The 23,550-nt window shown below is 47.5% G+C and overlaps 1 protein-coding gene across 2 annotated transcripts in view; it reads right to left on the bottom strand.

The window, feature by feature from the left end:
* LOC137653588 (cold shock domain-containing protein CG9705) overlaps positions 1–23,550 on the bottom strand; it is an 86,177-nt gene that overhangs the window by 44,020 nt on the left and 18,607 nt on the right. For both annotated transcript variants that reach the window (XR_011046521.1, XM_068387120.1), the window contains exon 3: positions 6,195–6,317. Coding sequence is in view for 1 of the 2 variants with exons in the window: in XM_068387120.1 (XP_068243221.1) it covers positions 6,195–6,317 (123 nt within the window). In the remaining variant the exon portion in view is untranslated. The remainder of the gene's footprint in view (positions 1–6,194; positions 6,318–23,550) is intronic.

Genomic DNA, 23,550 nt, shown 5'->3' with positions numbered 1-23,550 from the left:
GGTTTCCAAAGCAGATAACTACCGATAATGGACGTCACTTTCTGAGTAAGTTGTTCAAGGATTACGATACGGAACATGCCATCCATTTGATTAACATATCCCCTAGACATCCTCAATCTAATAGGATTTGCAAAAGGTTTAATGGAACCTTTTCGGATATGATTAAACATTCCTGTATAGATGATGCTAAATCATGGGATGAGTTAGTTAATAAACTCTTGCTTACTTATAATAACACAGTTAGATCGAATATTAGGTTTTCACCATATGATCTAGTATACAGAAGAGCTATCAAGTTGAAGATTTGAATTCAAGAGTGGACTCACCCATTTTGGATAAAGTAAATGTTGAAGAGTTTGTTGTAAATACAAGATTAAATAGTGAAAATAACAGAAATCAGGCACATTCTAATGCAGTTAATTCTCAATTAACTAATATAGCTCAACTTTATCCTCGGTCTAAAGCTAGAAAACTTAACATTGGGGATAAAGTTTTCATGAAAACCCTGCCAAATAAAAAACCTAAAATGAAACTAAGATGGCCCATCTGATAAAAATTACTCAAATGAAATCAATGGTCAAATCAGGTCATATCACGTTGATCTCTTAAAATTGTATAATGAACATTCTCAAAATAATTCTAACTCAAATTACAATGTTGATGTTCAACCTGATTCAAATAATGTACCAGACGAGGATGCTGATGTTGATAGTTCTGCAGTATGTAGTAATATGCTCAATAGTATTAGCTATATGCCCATATTTGATTCTGCTAAGAGAATAAATGTGTTGAAGCATTGTGAAAACCCTTCTGTACAAGGAGAGGTTGATAGCTTGATAATGGAGTATTCGGATGTATTTTCTACCTCCCCCACTATGACAGATATTTTGACTCACTCTATTCAATTGAATGATCCCACACCAGTCAAAAAGAATGCTTACTCTGTACCTCAGCATAGAGATATAAATTCAAACTGAGCTTAACAAAATAACTGAAAATAATCTCATTGAACCCAGTAACTCTGATTATTCCAGTCCCTACATTTTCATTCCTTAAAAAGACAAGGATGAGATAAGAACAGTCATTGACTATAGATCTTTAAATAGTAAGTTAGTCAAAGATAGAGAACCTATCAGTAGCACCCAGACAATTTTTGCTCGCATCCCTCAATGTAAGTTCTATTCTGTAATTGATTCAAAAAACGGGTTTTATCGGATTCCCCTGTCAAAAGAGTTGCAAATACACTGCATTCGTAACTGAATTTGGAATATTCTAATTTAAAGTTTTACCATTCACAATATCAAATGGACCAGCTGAATTTTCAAGACTTATGAGAGTTCTCTTTCCTGATCACCCCAACATTTTCACATTTTTAGATGACATTCTCATTGCTACAGAAACTCTTTCCGAGCACCTCAAGTGTTCAGAATATGTGTTTAAATCGTTGAGGTCTGCTAATCCTAAAGTAAATCTAAAGAAATCTTATTTTTGTACAGAAGACATTGACTTTTTGGGTCAGACCCTGAGTGAAAACTACATTTCTCCCCAGTCTGAGAAAATTCAAGCCATCCTAGATTTTCCTTTACCCGACTCAAAGAAGAGACTCCAATCTTTCCTTGGTTTATGTAATTATTTTAGAAACTATTAGTGCAATTTTGCTGATGTAACCTGTCAGTTGTATGGTATAGTAGAAGAACTCTCCAAATAAATTAGTTTGGAACGAGCATATAATGAAATGCTTTGATGACCTGAAATTAGCCTCAAGTAGAGATATAAAATTGTATCACGTTAACCCATTGGTGTCATGCATTGTTTAAACTAATGCATCTTCGTATGCGATAGGAGCCATATTAGGTCAAAGACTAGAGCCTGATGTCCCTGTTCTACCTATTCTGTGTATTTCAAAGAAATTGAATGATACTCGGATGAGATATAACACCCTGGAAAAAGAAGCATTTTGTATCATTTGGGAAATTGAAAAATTCAGGTTTTAATTGCTAGGTCTACATTTTGAATTAGAAACTGATCACCAACCTCTCTCTTATGTCAGTAAATATTCCAAGTCGAAAGATTAGTTGAGAAAGTGGGAGCTCATACTGAGTATTTATGATTATGAAATAATCACATAACAGAAAAGAAAAACAATGTCTGATTGTTTATCGAGATTCATTTAATGCTCAATCATTTTTTTGTATACATAAAATACTACCATTTATTTACTGATAGCTTCCTGAATGTTATTGAAAATTTCTGTGTATTGAAATTTGTATAAAGCTCAATTTTATGCATACATTGAATGTTACCATCTATTTCCTGTCAGCTTTCCCAAATATTGTAAATTTGTAAAAGCTTGGTGGGGTCATGTGGAATATTCATGGTTTTAGTTAAAATTACAAATAAAATTAAAAAAATATTAAAGAGGAAAAGAAATTTATTCTATTTTATTTGTAATTGTTTATTTTTTGCAATTTAATTTCATGGAAATGATTCTGAATGTGTGATTTTTTAAATCAAACACTTTTAAAATAACAAAAATACGTTAGAAGTTCGAGCGGCAAGTTAGGAAGTTAGTTGGAGTCACGAGCTCACGGGAGTAACTCTAAGAGTGTCACTCGTGTAAATTTTTCAACCTTATTTGCAGTCGTTGACCGTTTTAACTAATTATAGTGTATTTGCAACATGCTATTGCCCCCATCAGTATTTGTGCCCTCTACTTGTCTGAATAAAGTCATCTTAAGTTCAGCATCTTGTCTCCCTGTTGGAAACCCAAATGGACTAGCGTGGGTACGTGCTTGAACGCCATAACCGTTGTTCCAGTACAATATCTGGATAATTGTTAGACAAACGAGGGTCCGCCTGCAGGGCTGTAAGAAAAGAATCCCTAGACCTGTCCGAGGAGCGTTCCCCCTCTGGCGAGCGCGCTGGTCTGCGGTTGAGGGGAGGGGAACGCGACAAGGAAGAAAGCGCCTGTCAGCGATCGCCCTGGGGCTCGTGTGACGGGCCCAGATCAGGGTCGCGCGCGAGAGGGCGCGAAGCTAGAAAATCGAGCGCGCACCCGCGGGGGGCGGGCGCGGGGGCACGATGGCGCACAAGAGGATGGTCAGGAGCAATGGCGCGATGGCACGCTAGCGACAGAGCGGGAGCGTGGCCGCGGGGGCGCACGGCAGCCTGAGCGGGAACATGCCCGAGAGCGCGAGTGGGCGTGCGGCGATCAGGAGCTGGAACAGGAGGAGGACGAACGCGTGGGCACGCAGCGAACTGGTGCGGCCCCGGAGGGTGTGCGATAACAGGAGCGTCCGAGCGGGTGTCCGGTAGGACTGGCCGAGGACGCGATAGCGCGGGAGCAGGGTCCCGAGCGCGACTTGGGCACGTCGGGCGCGATCATATCTGTAATAGATTCGCGTGGTTCCAGAGGCGGCCGTGAGCGCCCGTGCGCTGGCTTGGCAACCTCTGTGGCGACGAGCTGAGTCGTCGCTACGCGTGGTCGCGTTGGTGCTGGAACAGGAACTGCGCGCGGCCGCGCATCGCGAACCTCTCTTGTATCGCGAGCCTCCCTTGTATCGCGAACCTCCTTAGGTGGGCGCGATGGGTCCAAAGCGACATGTGGACGCGTTGGGGTGCGCGTGAACGCTGGAGCTGGAATCGCGCGGGGACGCGTATCGCGTCTCTCCCCCGCAGGGTGCGACGAGTCCGTGGGAACCTGTGGCCGCCTGTGCGCCAACTCAGGAACCTCCTGGATCGCGCGCGATGAAACATGAACAGGGGGCCAGCGAGGTGCCGGAGGGCGCGTGAGCGCTGGAGGCCGCTGGGGAACCAGTGGACGCGTAGGCGCCATATCACGAACTGGCCGCAAGTGTGCAGGAGAGCGCGGCGGCACTATAACAGGAACAGGGCACGTTTGCGCAGTTGGGCGCTTGCACGCTACTTCAGGAACTGCTGGAGGGCGACGGGGCGCCGATGGGCGTGGGCGCGCAGGGGAACCCTGGCGAGCAACAGGAACAGTGGCGCGAACGCCTAAGGGTGAGCGCCGAGGCGCTTTGTCAGGAACGTCAGGAACAACAGCAGCAGGGTGCGCAGGCGGAGCCTTACGCTTAGGGGCGAGCGGCGCAGTTGCGCTCAAGTCCCTGAGACCCCGAAGGGTCTTGAGGCCCCGAAGGGTCAGGAGGTTGCGCAGTGGCAGTCTCCGGCGCGTAAAGCGCGACAGCAGCTTTAGATGTTGATGGTTGGGACGACAGCTCACATTTTCCCGAAGGACGACCATCCTCCGACGGGGATCGCGAACGATCCCTGGAGAGGTCAAGGTTGGTAGCAGGCAGGTCAGGAGAACGGCGAGTCGTCTCCTCCGCAGAGGACTGTGGTGACGATGAGCCGAAGAGACGCCTCTTAACCCCTTTGAAGGGGGAAGGAAGGCCTCTACGGCGAAGGGGAGGGCGAGCCTTCCGCCTTATACGCTGACCCTCAATAGGCCTCCGAAGAGGCGTCTCTACCAGAGAACTCCCCCGAGAGAGAGTCTCAACGGAAGGAGAGACTGTGGGACTAAGCTCCTCCCTCGAAGTATGTTTGGAGGGGGAGACAGAGCCTTCTGCTACCGCAGCCACAGGAACGGGAGTTTCGTCAGACCCACGGGATGTTTCCGACACAACAACGTCAACCACAGACAGAGGATCTATGTTCGCTGAGGTTGACGATTGTTCGGCAGCCGCACCCCGTTTGATCATACCAAACAAGGCTTCCTTGGAGGGCGAACCCTGTAGCCCCAAGGAAGCCCAAAGCTGAAAAAGGTCATTGTTAGAAACAAATACCTCCTCCGAGGGGGGAGGGGCAGCCGCCTCGCTATGGTAGGCAACGACCTCTCCCTCACCACAGGATCGGTTAATGACATCAACATTACGGTCTACGCTACCACTCGCCGGCCTCTCGGAAGAGGCCGCCCGAGCGGGAGCTTCGGAGGAGGAATGGGCGGCGGAAGACGACGACTTAGGATTTTCTCTCTTCCGAGAAACCTCGGAAGAAGAAATATCCCTTTTAGCCTTCTTCTTACGTCGCCGGGCAAACCTCTCCCACTGGGAGGTAGACCACTCCCTACAATCAATGCACAAATTAGAACTATCACACCGTTGGCCCCTACACTGGGGGCATAAGGAGTGAGGATCCATTTCCATGGCCGACATAAAGGTCCCACAAGGGCGGCCGGGAAGTCCAGGGCAAGTGCGCATAAGGAGAGTAGAGGCCAACTTCACACACAAACACTGAAAGTAAAAGCAAACAAAAATTAAGGCAGTCAAAAGAGAGGAGAGCGCTGACAGGTCTGTCGTCTCTCCGAGCCAAAAGTAAAGTGAATGAATTACCGGTATGTGTGAAGGGGGAGGGGTAGCTACCCCCCCCCCCCCGCTAACTAGCAGCAGGGTAGGAAACCCTCATTAAAACTTTATGGCTCGTCATCAGCTGTCGCCAAAGTAATTACCCCATGTAAATAGCTAAGGTTTGTATTCAGTTACGGAACAAACCAGGATTTATTAATATTGTCTTTGTAAAAATACGAAGAAAAACCTTGAATGCCTGTATCTCAAAACTATACTTATTGACCTTCAAATTCTATCTTATCCCTTAGTTTTAAAGATATAGCATTGAAATTTGGTATATAACTTAGAAAGACATTATAAAAAAACAAATATTGCCATTTTTCCAAAATTTTCTTCATATCTTTTTTCTTAACTTTTTCCCCAATTTTTAGGTTTTATTTTTTTACCATAATGAAAAAAATCCTGTCTAGCAAAGAATGACTTTTAGAAAAAACTCCTCATTTTATTGGAGGTTTACATCAAGTCTATATAGGGTAGTAATCCGAGGTCTTAATATCAATTATCAAGAGAAGATAGAATTTGAAATACACTCATTTTCAGAATAATTCACCCTGGCGTCACAAAACCGAAAGAGGCAAAAATCATATGCACTTTAGAGATGTCCTAAGTCACCTTATTAAGTGGTATGAATGTCATAGTCCTGTCCTTAAAAAACTGCATTAGCCGGCCGGCCCATTTAATGGCCGTTCAACCTCTGCTGAAGCTATCCTCCTATTCAAAGTTTATGATTTGTTTTACATGTAGGAACAAAGAGGTAGTTTTTATATGAATTACATACACGGATACTTTATATCTTATTAAAGAAAACCCAAATTGGAATTATATACTTACTCTGAAATGTGAACAAAAATATCCTCTGTCCCATCCTCAGGAGTAACAAAGCCATGACCTTTGGTTCGACAAAAGTACTTCACTTTTCCTTTGACATCAGGATTAGTACTTGCAATTTCAGTTCTGAAAAAGCACAAGGAAAATGTTTGAAAAAATCCCAAATGGTAAAAGTAATTTGTATTTCCTAACTATACATACCTAGTTGTTTAATAGGACTATGATTTCAGAGCAAATGGAATGGTCATTAAGCTTTAAACTTTTAACATATTGGTTGTAGTTGCTGGTGGGTAGTGGGCATGAGAGTCAGTGAAGCTCCCACTTTTGACTTTAGACCAAAGACTTGTGGGGTGATTAGGCAGGAAGTGTAACTTGAAGGAATCAGTCTTCATAGTTAGGAAAAATACAAATCAGTCTAAAAAACTGTGATTTGTAACTAAACAAATACAAACTATCATCCTTTAATAGGAGACATATCCTTAGGAGGCGAGAATTCTCTAAAACCAAAATTGGTTGGTTCACTTTTCCAAGACTCAAGGCACTTGGTCCTGTGAGACCCTAAATGAGGATTCCTTTAAAACTTCTAACAACCTAGGCATAAAGATGTCGCAGATATTAGGCTAGGTCCCTACCAAGTGACTGATTGACAGTCCTGGGTGAACCTATATGCGTGTAGAGAATATGTTGTCTTAATGTATGGTCTCTATGAGAATAAGCTTTGCATATATTTGCCCATCTTCCCTCTCTCATCTGGAATGATGGGAAAATACTTCTTAAAACCTGTCTGTATAGAAGAGTTGCTTGATCATGAGGCTTACCTGCATCTGTCGTCCAGTCCAGCTCATAATGGCACGACAGATGTACCCCAAGAGAGGGGAAGAAGGAAGAGGAAAAAGGCCTTTCATTCTACACTTCTTTCAAGGCTACTAACGTGAATGAGATGCTTCGTGTCCTCTGAGGGACGAAGGCTCCCTACACCACCTGTTGAGCAGTATTCAACATACCAAGGGTAAAGATATCCAGAGACCTGTAGCTATATACTTAAAGGCGATGGGCAATAAAGATTGCTGTCATTTCTAGATGCCTGCCTTCAAGACATGTCCAACTGACAGGTTTAAAGGTCACTACTGAATCGCAGAAGCAAATGACAGGACAATACCCTACAAGAGACTGACCATATACGGTATACACATGATCAATGCCCAAGCCCTTTTGCCATCAATCTAGGGTCAGGGAGGGCCAAGCAATGGTTGCTGATGGTTCTGCAGGTAGGTCTATAGGCTCCCCCAAGCCTTCCCTTCCTAGCTCACAAGGATGGTGAGGTTGCAGACACTATTAGAAACTATTGAGCTTGAACAGGTCTTGAACTCATCTAACAGACAGTCAGGCAGGGACATTACTGATTGGGTTCCTAACAGCTAAGGTAAATCCAATACTGTACCTTTGACTTTGTGCGCTCAAGCACGGAATAGTCCTTCTATCTCCTTGCTTGTTGCTGGTTAGGCACATCTGATCATCTCAAGAAAGCCAGAAGAAATAGTGTTCTTAAATATCTACATCTTTACCCTTATAGTGCTGAGATAGTCTCTCTGTGCTCCAGCCTGAAGCATCGAGTCGAGTTTTTTCCCGATAGCGTAACAGTACCCTCACACGATGTATAAGCAAGCCATCCCGATCAATGCTGATCCCTTTTTACAGAGAAAAGATAGAGAGAGATTCTAATCTGAAACTGTAAAAAGCTGGGTTCTGGATCTTGGCCACAAACTCGGGAACAAATGGGAGGGAGACCTCCTTTCATCCTTCAGTATGAATTGTGACATATGAAATGCAATACAGCTCACCTACTTGTTAAGCTGAGGCTAAAACTAGCAAGAACACTGTCTTGGGGCCCACTAAAGAGACCTAAGGACTTGAGTGGCTTGTGTTCTCTAGGGGCAAGACTATTTGAAGCTCCTCATGACCATAGACAATTTCCATGAAGAAAAAAGATCTAAGCGTATCAGTCTGAAAACCTGGCTTAAGGCTGAATGAAAGCCTTTCACAGTGGAAACTGAGAGGAGCTTCTTTGCATGAAAACTAACAAGGAAAATAACAATCAATTGCAGAGACGAATCAATTGGAGAAGTATGCCTTCTGTGACACCAATTGCACACTTTCCCTGGTAGACAGCTGCACAGGATCTTCACAGGTATCCAGGCAGCTTTTTGTTTGGAGGAAATGTGGATGGTTGCCAACCAAGAATGCAAGGTATGTTGCAGCTTTCAGCTTAGAAGATATGCTAGACAGTTGCCCACCAGGAAAAGCAAGGTATGCTGCAGCTTTTACTTTGGAGGAAATGTTGGATAGTCCCCAACCAGGAAAAGCAAGGTATGCTGCAGCTTTTAGCTTGGAAAAAATGTTGAGGAGTAACCAACACAGAAAAAGCAAGGTAGGCTACAGATTTTAGCTTGGAGGAAATGCTGGATAGTTGTCAATCAGAAAAACCAAGGTATGCTGCAGCTTTTAGTTTGTTGGATATACTGGATAGTGGCCAACTAGGAAAAGCAAGGCATGCTGCAGCTTTTAGCTTGGAGGAAATGCTGGATAGTGGCCACCCAGGAAAAGCAAGGCATGCTTCAGCTTTTAACTTGGAGGAAATACTGAAAAGTCACCAACCAGGAAAAGCAAGGCATGCTTCAGCTTTTAACTTGGAGGAAATACTGAAAAGTCACCAGCCATGAAAAGCAAGGCATGCTTCAGCTTTTAACTTGGAGAAAATACTGAAAAGTCACCAACCAGGAAAAGCAAGGTATGCTACAGCTTTCAGCTTGGAGGGATACTAGACAGTTGTCAACCAGGGAACCCAAGGTATGCTCCAGCTTTTACCTTGGAGAAAATGCTGGATAGTCGGCAACTAGAAAAAGAAAGGTATGCTGCAGCTTTTAGCTTGGAAGAAATACTGGATAGTCGTCAGCCATGAAGAGCAGGGTATGCTGCAGCTTTTAGCTTGGAGGAAATACTGGATAATCATCAACACAAGAAAAGCAAGGTATGCTGCAGCTTTTACCTTGGAGGAAATGTTGGATAGTTGCCAGCTAGGAAAAGCTAGGCATGCTTCAGCTTTTAACTTGGAAGAAATGCTGGATAGTCGCCAACCAGGAAACGCGAGGTATGGTGCAGCTTTTAGCTTTGAGAAAATGCTGGTCAACCTGGGAAAGCAAGGTATGCTTCAGCTTTAATATTGGAAGAAATGCTGAATAGTCGCAACCAGGAAAAGCTAGGTATGCTGCAGCTTTCAGCTTAGAGGACATGCTGGATAGTTGCCAACCAGGAAAAGCAAGGTATGGTGCAGCTTTTTGTTAGGAGGAAATGCTGGATAGTGGCCAACCTGAAAAAGCAAGGAATTATACAAATTTTTGCTTGGAGGAAATGCTGGATGGTCGCCGACCAGGAAAAGCAAGGTAGGCTGCAGCTTTTAGCTGGGAGGAAATACTAGATAGTCGTCAACCAGGGAAAGCAAGGTATGTTGTAGTTTTTAGCTTGGAGTAAATGCTGGAGAGTCGCCAACCAGGAAAAGCTAGGTATGCTTCAGCTTTTAGCTTGGAGGAAATACTGGATAGTCACCAACCAGAGGAAATACTGGATAGTCACCAACCAGGCAAAGGAAGGTATGCTACAGCTTTAAGCTTGGGGTAAATGCTAGATAGTCGTACACCAAGAAAAGCAAAACATGCTGCAGCTTTTAGTTTAGAGGAAATGCTGGATAGTTGCCAACCTGGAAAAGCAAAGTATGCTGCAGCTTTTGAAGGAAATGCTGGATAGTTGCCAACCAGGAAAAGAAAGGTATGCTGCAGCTTTTAGCTTGGAGGAAATGCTGGATAGTCGCCAGCCAGGAAAAGCAAGGAATGCTGCAGGTTTCAGCTTGGAAGATATGCTGGATAGTCGCCAACCAGGAAAATCAAGGTTGGCTGCAGCTTATAGTTAACAGGAAATGCTGGATAATTGCCAACCTGGAAAAGCAAGGTATGCGGCAGCTTTTAGCTTGGAAGAAATGCTGGATAGTCCTCAACTAGGAAAAGAAAGGTATGCTGCCGCTTTTAGTTTAGAGGAAATGCTGGATAGTTGCCAACCTGGAAAAGCAAAGTATGCTGCAGCTTTTGAAGGAAATGCTGGATAGTTGCCAACCAGGAAAAGAAAGGTATGCTGCAACTTTTAGCTTGGAGGGAATGCTGGAGAGTCGCCAACCAGGAAAAGCAAGGTATGCTACAGCTTTTAGCTTGGAGAAAATGCTGGATAGTTACCAACCAGGAAAAGCAAGGTATGCTGCAGCTTTTAGCTTGGAGGAAATGCTGAATAGTCATCAACCAGGATAAGCAAGGTACGCTGCAGCTTTTAGTTTGGAAGAAATGCTGGATAGTTGCAAACCTAGAAAAGCAAGGTATACTGCAGCTTTTAGTTTGGAGGAAATGCTCGATAATGGCTAACCAGGAAAAGCAAGGTATGCTGCAGCCTTTAGCTTGGAGGAAATACTGGATGGTCGTCAACCGGGAAAAGCAAGGTATGCTGTATTTTTTAGTTTAGAGGAAATGCAGGACAGTCATCAACCAGGTAAAGCAAGGTATGCTGCATCTTTTAACTTGGAGGAAATGCTGGATGGTTGCCAAACAAGAAGAGAAAGATATGTTGCAGAGTTGTGATATCTCTGAAGGTTGAACTGACAAAAGAGTGTGGGCAATAGGGTAGTTTTCTAGGCACCTCAATGAGGAGCATCAACAGATATGGATACCATTCAGTGTGTGGCCACTGGGAAGCCACCTGGGTTATCCTGAAACACAATGTCATTAACAGTCCATAGAGTGATCGGTGAATCAGGCACAAGGGTGGAAATGCATACTCTATCATATTGTCCCAGGGGTGCTAGAAGGTTTCCTGGAATACCACCAACAGGTCTGGAACTGCTGGGCAGAATACTGGAAGTTTCTTTTTAACCAAGTGATGAACAAGAAGTCTTTCCATCACACAGGGATGTAGTGACCACTCCGATAGTACAACCTGACCCTGGTGACGGAATTTGATTGCTAAATCATCCCTGTTGTCTGGAATAAACCTCGCTAACAGCGCTACTGCACTGTTGAATGCTCAAATGTGTGCCCTTAATTGTTGACGAAAGCCAGGATGGCAGTGTAGTCGCTCATCGCCTTACAGAGTGCCCTCTCAGACAGTTGGAAAGCTTGCAATTCTAGTAGTGCTGCTTGCATTTTCCGCAAGCTGACATGAAGGTACTTTTCTTTCACAGACCATATCCCTGAGATGGTCAGCATCCTCAAGTGCATATATCACCCCTCCTTGGTTGTCTGTAAAAATTATGTCAAAAGATGAGGGGTTGAGTGGAGTTCCCTTGGAGAGGTTTTTGCCAAACAGCAGCCAACAGGCCTGTTTTAATGGAATAAGAGGAATGGGATGTACCTCTTGTTCTATGGTAAAGGAGATTACTGGCTGCTGACCAGTGACGCTTCAGACACAACTGGAACGATCGTTGGTGGAGATGCTTGTAAGGGACAAGCTTCTCCAACAATGAAAGATGTCCTAACAGTCTGCCACTGTCAAGTTGTAAGTTCTTGTTTGTACACAAACAGTTGCACTACCTTTCTGATTCTGCTGATACGACTGTCCAATAGGATGATCTTCACTACTGCTGTGTACAGTGGTAATGCTGGGTCTCCAATGTCTACCCATGGAGTCACCATCATAAACAAGCAGCAAAAATAGTAAAAACACTATAAAGAGAAAAATAAAAAGCATTAAATAGCCAGCAACTGGGGGTGAGGGGAAGTATACCAATACAGTTAGATCTCGCAATAATGGACTAATAAGGGGGAAGGGGTATCCAATGCTACCAATTGTCAGTTATATCCGCAAAATGTTTCCTTAAGCGCAAAATCATAAGAAATTGTATAGGCTATAGGGTAACATCAAAATGAGCATCAAATGTTAACAGATTTTTGTTTTTCACCTATGAATGACATAACTAAGGAATGTAAAATGAAACTCCTGAAAACGAAGTAATATAATTAAAGAATGTAATATGAAACTTACAAAAACAAAGGTACTTCCAGCATGGGTTATTTCAAAACAAACTGAATACAGCGCCAGTGCATAAACGTTAGAGAGTAATCTGGGAACTACTCCTTTCCCTCTCAATAAAGTCAAAGAAAATCATTAAATAGTGTACACAAGAATTCTGTACAATACTTTACTTATAAGTATATAAATTTCAGAAATTTTAAGTAATTTCTATTTTTCCTAACGATACTTACCTCAAACTACTCTTTTAGGAGAACTGGTAAATCCACTCCGCTCCAACCAAAATTATTCAAATCCCAACCCCCACAATGCCCAGCACCATCTTGACCTTAGGTCCTCTGTTTTTCCTCCAAACTTAGCCCAAACCCTGAGTGCCTGTTCACCAGGGGACAGACGGGCTGGGAAAAACCCGAAAGTAGTTCGAGGTAAGTATCGTTAGGAAAGATAGAAATTACTTAAAATTTCTGATTTGTTCCGACAAGAGATACTTACCTCAAACTACTTTCTTAGGAGACTCAGAGGCGGGGATGAACTGGGACCAGGACCACACTGACCTTAGGGACAAGAAGACCCATGGCAGACAGATGGGCAAACCTGGGGGGGGGGGGGGGGTGAGAATCACATACCACACATTAATAATACACCCAACAACCAATTGATAACTCACCTATTCAATACCACATTTGTTCCTCCCGCTCCAAGAGCATAGGGAACGCAATGGGGGAATAGTTGGGGGGGGGGGGTTTCAGGAAGAATAGGGGGGATGTGTGTGCATCACTAAACCTATCGCAACGGAACCTCGTAGGACCTTCTCACCTGCTGAAGACCTGCCACCACAGGACCTAACGAGAAGGTATCCAACATCTTCCATATAACATCCTTCAAGTAATATGTAGACTGCTTCTTCCAGGCCCCAGCCTTAAGATCTGAGAAACTGCCATGTTCTTGGAGAAGGCCAAGGAGGTACCCAAGCCCCTGATGTCATGAGGCTTAGCGTGTTTGGGGGGAGGCACTCCGGAAGGCTAAAAAGCCCTCCTAATGACCTCTCGCAACCAAAAGGAGACCGTATTCCTCAACACTGCCTTCTTGACCAGGCCTGTGGAGATGAAGAGGGAGGAGAGACCCAGACGGTACCTGGACGTTCTACCCAAGTACTTCCTGACTGCTCTTACCGAACATAGGAGCAAGTCTTCTGGGTTCCCAGAGGAGGCTATCGCTGGAACAGAGAACTCCTCAAACCTTGAATCCAACACCGAGGGGTTCTGCGTCTTCGCCATGAAGAACGGAAGAATCTAAACAAGACGTCCTTCCACCCTTTGGAGTGGGAGACCTCGCTGGAGAGTCCGTGCAGTTCGCTCACCCTTTTGGAGGATGCCAAGGCCAACAGGAAGACTCTTCAACATGAGTACCCTGTCCAAGATATCCTTCAGGGGCTTGAACGGGGTCTCTTCAAGGAGTCCAGGACCCTGGTGACATCCCACGCAGGAACCCTGGAGGCTTGCGGGGGGCATGACTGCTCGAAGTTGCGGATCAGCATGGATAACTGATCCAAGAACCCTAAGTGCAGGCCATTCAGCTTGAAGACCTGACCCAGGGCAGCCCTAACTCATTTGACCGCTGGTACCGATACCTTCTTCTCCATCCAAGGGAGATTAGGTAATCTGCTATCAGGGGGATGGACCCCTCCAGTGCCTTCACTGCCTTACTCTTACACCATTTGCAAAAGGTAGCCCACTTGGCCTGCTACACTGCGGCTGAAGACTTTCACAAATAACCCACAATGTAGGGGGCCGCTGAACACGAGAAACCATCCCTCTTCAGCAGGCACTCAATAGTCGCCATGCATGAAGGGAGAGCCCCTGCGGGTTTTCGTGGAACTTTATGAAGTGTGACTGTCACAGGAGGTCTTGTCTTAGAGGAAGAGTCCAGGGGGCATATGACGCTAGAGCCTGAAGATCCGCAAACCACTCCCTCTCAGGCCACCAAGGAGCCACGAGGGTCATCTTCGAGCCCCTGGACCGGAGGAGTCTGTTCAACACCCTCCTGAGGACCCGGAAGGGTAGGAAGGCGTAGATGTCCATGTTGTCCCAGGAGTGCTGAAACGAGTCTTCCATCTCGGCCCCTGGGTCTGACACCGGGGAACAGTAGACAGGGAGCTTCACGTTCAGTTTAGTCGCGAACAGGTCTATCACCGGGGAACCCCACCTCTCCAGGACTTCCCTGGCCACCTGAGGGTTCAGGGACCGTTCGGTGCTTAGGACTTCGCTCTTTCTGCTGAGACCATCCGCTATGATGTTTCGTTTTCCTGGAATGAACTGGGCCATGAGGTCTATGTGTCTCCTCTCGGCCCATTCCAGGATATTTTCTGTTAAGAGGCAGAGCTCCCTGGGGCGAAGGCCTCCCTGTTTCATGACATACGCCACCACTGTGGCGTTATGGCACATCAGGGCTACCGTCCTGCCCTCTAGCTCCCCTTCGAAGATTGACAGGGCCCTCTGAATGCCCAAGATCTCCAGGACGTTGATGTGGTGAGCTCTCTCTGCCTCCGACCACTGCCCTTGTGCTGTGTGAGAAGCCAGGTGGGACCACCAACCTTTCTTGGAGGCATCCGTGAAGAGCCACGTCTCCGGGGGTGAATCCGTCAGCGGGGTACACCGCCTGGAGTTCTCCGGCAGGGCCCACCGCCTGGAGTTCTCCGGCAGGGCCCACCGCCTGGAGTTCTCCGGCAGGGCCCACCGCCTGGAGTTCTCTGGCAGGGCCCACCAATGTAGGGCCATCCTCCCTTCGGGGGACAGCGGGACCACCTGAGTGGTGGAACCGGTCTGGTACCAGTGATCTTTAGATACCGCTGAAGGGGCCTCAGCTTGATCCTGCCTTGAGGAACCAGTTTCTCTAGGGAGGCCAGGTAACCCAGTAGCCTCTGCCAGTCCTTGGCCCTCATAGGGAGGCCCTGGAGGAGTGGCCTGGAAACCTCTCCGAGGTTCCTGATGCGCTCCTTGGAAGGGAAGGCCTTCGCCAAGGTCGTGTCCAGCTCCATCCCCAAGTATACCATCCTTCTTAATAGTGTCAGCTGGGATTTCTACATATCTACCACAATACCCAGCTCCTTGCATAAGGCTAACAGAATGTTCCGTTGCTGCTCCAAGAGTCCCTTCGACACTGAAAGCAGCAACTAATCGTCTAGGTAACGTAGGAGTCGGAAGTTGCGCTTGTGCGCCTACTCCGAAACCAGGGAGAACACTTGTGAAAACCTGCGGGGCCATGGATAGGCCGAAGCCTAGGGTGGTGAACCGGTAAGCTACCTGTCCCCCACTTCAGCTTGAGGTACTTCCTGCTTGAGGGATGGACTGGGATCTGGAAGTAGGCGTCCTTCAGGTCCAGGGGAATCATAAAGCCCCCTTCCCTTATGGCCGCCAAGACCGACCTTGGAGTCTCCTTTTTGAACAGGGTCTTCCTGATAAACCTGTTCAGGGCCGATAGGTCTATCACGGGCCTTCAACACCCCCGAGGACTTCTGGAATAGGAAGAGTCTGCTGTAGAAGCCCGGGGAGTTGTCTGACACCGGTTGGAGGGAGCCCTTGAGAAACATGGCGGAGATCTCCACCTGGAGGGCTTCCTTGTGGGAGGAGTGCCGGGATGCAAGGTGTCCGCCCCAGGGTCCCTTACCTGGGGAGGGGTCTCGTCCAGGAGGGGGACCCGGTTGCCTTCCTTCAGAACACGCCCTGTCTATGGGTCGGTTCCGGAATCCTCCCAACTTTGCCAATGTTTTTGGAGGCATCCCCCCAACCAGTGGCAGGGATAGTGTTAGGGGGCCTCTCGCCCTACTTCCTCCTAGGGAACCGGGCTCCTCTGGCTCTCCTGGAGGAAGAGGACCTGGGCTTGAAGGGACCCCAAAATCCTTGAGGGGCCTTGAAGGAGAGCTAGTGGGAGGAGACCCAGGACCTGCCTTCCTTCCCGAGTCTCTCCATTGTCTGCTACACCAGGTTCTCTGGAAACAGACCTTCCCCTTCTACTGGGGAGTTCTTAAGCAACCTGGGGTCTCTGTCCGGGATCCTTTGAGCCAACTTAATGGCCATGGCCTTGGCCCCGGAATGGAGAAGCTCTCGGAAGAGGTTCAGGCCTGCTTCGTTGAAGAGATCGTGGTTGGTGTGAAAAGTGGCCACTGACGCAGACCATAAGTCCAACCAGGACATGGTGTGGGACAGGGACCAAGCAGAGGCCTCCATCGACAGGGTCTCCTGTAACGAGAAGGCCTGAACTCCTTAGGCACCGTCCCCAGGCCCCAGTCCACCGAAGTCCAGATCCCTGGGCTCCTCCGCCTCACTCAGGTTGTTCAGGTTCAAGATCTAGGCTAAGACCCTCCCAAACATCGATGTTTCCGCCGATGTTGCGTCCAGCAACACCAGATCCCCCACATCATCATCTTCCTCCACCAGGTACTCGTCCTCATGGTGGGGCTCATCAAACCTGTGGGGGTAGCCGAAGGCTCCACCCAAGCGGGGAGACCTGTATTGAGGAGTGCCTCTGAGGGGGGGGGTCCCGTCATGGGCTTGCCCGCCTCACTCGAACGGGGCCTCACCACGCCTGGTGAGCTCACACCTCTAAGCTCCCTTGCGGGGCCACTGGGCCACTGGGGGACCCTTACCCATTTTTGGCCGCACGGGGCCTGCCGCTGAGCGGGCGGACGGCCGATGGACCGGCCGGAGAGCCCGGGAGTCGACACCCACCCCACGGGCTCCCCCTGCTGCGGAGGGCACGGGGGAACCCCTACCGGCCTTCCTTGGTGAATGGGAACTGCCATGCCTGCGATGCCGCCTGTTCCTCCTGCTGCTGCTCCTGTGGCGCCTGTGCCGCTTCCGGTACGACCTAGAACATTTTCTAGGGTACCTTGAGGATGACCGCGAACGGTTCCTCTTGCGCCCCCTGCACCTTCTCCTCTCGCCGGGGGAAGAACTCTCCAAGGAGGTTCCGTCTGAAGATCGGTCTCCGTCGGAGGAAGAAGGCGAACAGTTGGCTCTTTCTTCTTTGTGAGGTTTGTCATCATTTTCTAGAGTACCTCAAGGATGACCGCGAACGGTTCCTTTTGCGCCCCCTGCGCCTTCTCCTCTCGCCGGAGGAGGAACTCTCCGAGAAAGTCCCGTCCGAAGATCGGTCACCGTCGGAGGTAGAAGAACGCTTGGCTCTCTTCTTATTGAGGTTTGTCGTCCCGCGGCATCACTGACCCAGTCTTCCCCACCACTGAGGTTGCCGACCGACTGAGGGAGACGGCTCGGGGTGGGTGCATCGCACTCCGAGGTCTCCTTTATCCCAAGGCTGCTCGTCATCTCTCGGCGAACTTCCCGGGGTCCTGAGCATGGCCGACCAGGCCGGCGGAACAACATCATCAGAAGAGCCCGTCACACAACGCTCACGATAGGGATCGCACGTTCCCGATGACGGACCTGCAACGACACAAAGAGAAGGAAGTTCGGTTACCGGGATTACGGTCGGAACCGCTACCAAGGGGGGCACCTCCACACTACGAGTTTAGGCCACAAATTCCTCCATGGAGGGGGTACCCACAAGGCGCAAGCACGCCCACAAGGACGAAAATAGTGGATCTGCCACAGGGGCCTCACCCAATGGAACGGGCTCAACAATCGGTTGAGGCCCGGCAACAGACTCACCTACATCCCTGCCATGGACAGGGACTGGGGATGACCTTGGGGACTTCACCTGAACCGGAGTCGTCCTGGCCGAGGACGACTCTATCGACGTTTCCCGCGAAATAGTACGCGCCGGTTTCTCCTTCTTGGCTTTCTTCTTCATCCCGACAAACTTCCATTGCCAGTCGGGCCAAACGACGCATTCAGGGCAAGTAGCATCCCTCGCATACCTTTGTCCCCGACACGAGGAACAAAGGGTATGCGGATCAAATTCTTCCTTAGATAAGAAAGCGCCACACGCTTTCTCCACAGAAGGCCCAGGGCAACAACGATGAGCATCCATCACAGGGCAACGATACACACACAGGGAAAGAAAAGACACAGGAAAACACAAGGGAACACAGGGAACACGAGGAGACCACGTGGGAACCACGAGGTCAGGGTCAGAGCGAGAGCGAGGTTGTGATGTGTTAACGTTACGACCGACCAGCGAGAACTGAGGACCTAAGGTCAAGATGGCGCTCGGGTCAGCGGCTGAGCATTGTGGGGGGGTGGGATTTGAATGATTTTGGTCGGAGCGGAGTGGTTTTACCAGTCTTCCTAAGAAAGTAGTTCAAGGTAAGTATCTCTTGGCGGAACAAATAAAGTATATATCAATGCATAAAACGACCTTGAGATTAAACGAGAGAAAAATAAAGATGAATTTTAATTTATCTCATGTCTATGGTATAATTTGACTGCTGAATCATGAAACCATCAATGTGGGCCTAAAAATGATATTTTAATTATAAAATAAATTTTTGAATATACTTACCCGGTGAATATATAATAGCTGCTACTCAGCGGCTCGACAGAAAACACACTCAAAAACTCGCGAGCGATCGCTATGAAGGTTGCGGGTGTGACCACCAGCGCCAACTATCGGCCAGATACCACTCTTGCATGTAAACAAACCCTTCAATTCTTCTCGTCCCGCTGCGTCTCTATTGGGGAGGAAGGGAGGGCCTTTAATTTATATATTCACCGGGTAAGTATATTCAAAAATTTATTTTATAATTAAAATATCATTTTTAAATATTTAACTTAGCCGGTGAATATATAATAGCTGATTCACACCCAAGGCGGTGGGTAGAGACCAGAGTTAATTAAGTTTACAGCGTATAAGCTAAGAGTTTTTGACAGTTATCAATATAACAAAACCAAAATATATAGGTACCTGGTAAGGAAGTTGACTTAGACGATTACTCTGCCTTGTAAGTCTGTCTTCCTCACGAAGCCCAGCGATCCTCTTAGGATGCTGAAAGACTCCCAGGAGCTGAAGTATAAAGGGTTGCAACCCATACTAACAGGACTTCATCAAACCCCTAATCTGGGCGCTCTCAAGAAATGACTTTGACCACCCGCCAAATCAACAAGGATGCGAAAGGCTTCTTAGCCTTCCGTACATCCCAAAAAACAGTATTAAAAAACATTTCAAGAGACAGATTAAAAAGGATATTGGAATTAGGGTAATGTAGTGGTAGAACCCTCACCCACTACTGCACTCGCTGCAACGAATGGACCCAGTGTGTAGCAGTCCTCGTAAAGAGTCTGGACATCTTTTAAGTAAAATGACGCAAACACTGACTTGCTTCTCCAAACGGTCGCGTCCATAATACTTTGCAGAGATTTATTTTGCTTGAAGGCCACGGAGATTGCTATATCTCTAACTTCGTGCGTCTTAACCTTAAGCAAACATCGGTCTTTCTCATTCAAGTGAGAATGAGCTTCTCGTATTAAAAAATCTGATAAAATATGACAAAGCATTCTTTGACATAGGCAATGATGGTTTCTTAACTGAGCACCATAATGCCTCAGATTTACCTCGTAATGACTTAGTACGAGCTAAATAGAACTTAAGAGCTCTAACAGGACATAATACTCTTTCCAGTTCGTTGCCTACGATCTCTGATAAGCAAGGAATATCAAAAGATTTAGGCCAAGGACGAGAAGGCAGTTCATTTTTGGCCAGGAAACCAAGTTGAAGTGAACAAGTGGCTTTTTCTGTAGAAAAAACCGATGTTCTTACTGAAGGCATGAAGTTCACTGACCCTTTTAGCCGAAGCCAAGCACACTAGGAAAAGTGTCTTGAGGGTGAGATCCTTCAGGGAGGCTGAATGTAATGGCTCAAACCTGTCTGACATGAGGAACCTTATGACCACGTCTAAGTTCCATCCAGGAGTTGCCAACCGACGTTCCTTAGAGGTCTCGAAGGACTTAAGGAGATCTTGGAGATCTTTATTGTTGGAAAGATCTAAGCCTCTATGTCGAAAGACCGAAGCCAACATGCTCCTGTAGCCCTTAATCGTGGGAGCTGAAAGGGAGCGAACCTTTCTCAGATGTAAAAGAAAATCTGCGATTTGGGCTACAGAGGAACTGGACGAGGACACAGATGTTGACTTCCCACTTCGACTGGTATACTCTAATGGTAGAAGCTCTCCTCGCTCTTGCAATCGCACTGGCTGCCTCCTTCGAAAAGCCTCGAGTTCTTGAGAGTCTTTCGATAGCCTGAAGGAAGTCAGACGAAGAGCGGGGAGGCTTTGATGGACATTCTTTACGTGGGGCTGACGTAACAGATCTACCCTTAGAGGAAGACTTCTTGGAAAGTCTACCAGCCATTGAAGTACCTCGGTGAACCACTCTCTCGCGGGCCAGAGGGTAGCAACCAACGTCAACCTTGTCCCTTCGTGAGAGGCGAACTTCTGCAGTACCTTGTTGACTATCTTGAATGGAGGGAATGCATATAAGTCCAGAAGAGACCAATCCAGTAGAAACGCGTCTATGTGGATTGCTTCTGTATCTAGGACTGGAGAGCAATAGATTGGTAACCTTTTGGTCAACGAGGAGGCAAAGAGGTCTATGGTGGGTTGACCCCAAGTAGCCCAAAGACTCTTGCCCACGTCCTTGTGGAGGGTCCATTCCGTGGGTATCACCTGACCCCTCCGACTGAGACAGTCTGCCAAGACGTTCAAGTCCCCCTGGATGAATCTCGTCAACAGGGAGATGCCTCGATTTCTTGACCATAAGAGAAGGTCCCTTGCGATCTCGAGCAGCGTGAAGGAGTGCCTCCTTGCTTGGAGATGTACGCCAAAGTTGTGGTGTTGTCTGAGTTGACCTCTACCACTTAGTTTCGAAGAAGCTTTCGAATATCATCAAGGCCAAGTGGACTGCTAATAGCTCCTTGTCGTTGATGTGCATGCTCTTCTGACTTGAGGTCCACAGACCCGAGCATTCCCGACCGTCCAGGGTCGCACCCCAACCCAAATCCGACGCGTCTGAGGACAACACGTGGTTTGGGTTCTTGACTGCTAGGGATAGTCCCTCTCTCAGACTGATATTGCTGTCCCACCATTTCAGGCATGCCTTTACTGGTTCGGAGACTGGGAATGATACCGTCTCTAACGTCTTGTCCTAGTTCCAGTGAGAGGCTAGATGGAACCGGAGAGGCAGAAGGTGTAGTCTCCCTATTGAGACAAACTGCTCCAGGGATGAGAGAGTCCCTACGAGACTGTTCCAACTCCTGACTGAACAAACGTTTTCTTTTCAGCATTAGTTGGACTTCGAGCAGGGCTTGACTGCGAATCTCCATCCCCAAATATAGAATAATCTGGGATGGGATCAGTTGGGACTTTTAGGTTGACCAAAAGTCCCAACTCCCTGGCCAGTTGGACTCAGCACTTGACTGCGAATCAAAATGTAATCTGGGATCCTGGTTGACCAGACTCCCTGGCCAGACGAAGAGATCCTGCAGACGCGATGGACGATGCTCTGAGAAGCCAGTCGTCCAAGTACAGGGAGGCTCGGATCCCCGATAGATGGAGGGATTTTGCCACATTCCTCATGAGCCTCGTAAACACGAGAGGCGCAGGACTGAGGCCAAAGCACAGGGCTCGAAACTGGTACCCACATTCCTGTAAACAAACCTCAGAAACGGTTGGGAATACCGGGTGTATAGGAATGTGGAAGTATGCCTCCTGAAGGTCGAGAGAGACCATCCAGTCGCCTTCCATAAATGCTGTCAAGACAGCCTGGTAGACTTCATCGTGAAGTTTGTCTTGACAATGAACACATTGAGCGCACTTGCCTCTTACGTACTCCTGCAGTGAACATGGCTGCCAGATCATTGGAGCCATCCCTGAGGGACTTGTTCCTGCAGAGAACGTGGCTGTCAGATCATTGGAGCCATCCCTGAAAGCCTTGTTTATGCATGACATAATTGTACAGCAAAACTTCAAACGCTCGAAAATAGCTCTGAAGTCGACCTGTAAAATCTTGGAGCGTCTCATGGCCAGGCGCCAGGGAGAGTCTATGAGGTTTGAGAAGTCTATCTGGGCAGAGGCAGGAACTCCCAAGCCGAGAACTTCTCTCGTGTCATATCAGACTCTCGCTCTATAAGCCAGCTTAAAAGTAGGGAAAGCAAAGGCTGTCTCCCCCAAACTCCTCCTGGTGATAAACCAGTCGCCTAGCAAACGTAAAGCTCTCTTAGAAGAGCGAGAGAGCGCTAGCTTATAAAACAACGGCTTCGAAGTAGCTAGGCCTAGTGTAAGCTCTGACGTTTAGGCGAACGAGGAGCAGCAGTTACAAAAAGATCCGGACAAAGATCCTTAAAAATCAGCATGATTTATTTAAAGTCCATAGAGGGCTAAGCAGCTTTAGGCTCCTCTCCGTCTGACAGAGTCCTCAAGCGAATATCAGTAGGAGGGGGAACAGCAACTTCCTCATCTGAAGGAACCTTGTCCGACAATAGCCGAGTCTCAAGCAAGGGAGAGACCTACCGTGGTGGCAATGCTTTACAAGCAGAGTCCACACGCACTGGTGCATTAGTAGCGGACCAGGACGCAACGTCATGTAACTGCTTGACAGTCTGTGAACTGTCAACAACAACAGGTGCGTGAGGACGCACAGCGTCCACTCGAGACTGCTTTGACCGCCTAGTCTGAGCAGTCAAAACAACTCCAGAATGCGGAGGTTGACGCTCAGCGTCAAAACAAGTCAACTCCGATTGTTGGCGAACGTCCTGAACGTCAACAGGAGCATCAGCAAGTGGCCTAACGTCCAAATGTGGCTGAAAATCCACACGAGACCGCATCGAGTGTGGTTCTAAACAACCTGACTGACGTGACTTGGCTACGCCAACGTCAACAGGACGCACAAAGGAACGTTAGGGTGGCTGAAGGCCAGGATCTCGATGAGATAAACGGCTAGGCTCAACGGACTTATCGGCAGAATAGTCTTCCATAAGGGAGGCAAGCTTATTCTGCATGTCTTGCCGTACAACCCATTTAGGATCAACGGGAATGGTTGCGGTAAGAGACAAGGGTAACGTCTGTGACTGCAAAACCTTGCCTACAAAAAGACTCTCGGAGACTGTGTTACGCTTTTGTTTAGGCGGCGAGCAGTCTACCGATGACTGCATAGGGTCAGAGCTGTCCTAATAGTTAAAACCAGGACGCTGGACCTGTCCTGAAAGGACTGACTTTCGCTTAAAGGGCCTCGAAACCTTGTTCCACGGTTTCTTATGCGAAAAGCCTTCGGATGACGAGGAGAAAATCGTCTCTCTCGCCTTATGGTAGGGGTGATCTTGGTAAGATATACCTGATACCATAGAGGGA

Source organism: Palaemon carinicauda, chromosome 14 (assembly GCF_036898095.1).
Source record: "Palaemon carinicauda isolate YSFRI2023 chromosome 14, ASM3689809v2, whole genome shotgun sequence".
NCBI classification, from domain to species: domain Eukaryota; kingdom Metazoa; phylum Arthropoda; class Malacostraca; order Decapoda; family Palaemonidae; genus Palaemon; species Palaemon carinicauda.
This window is presented reverse-complemented; position numbering and strand designations above follow the sequence as displayed.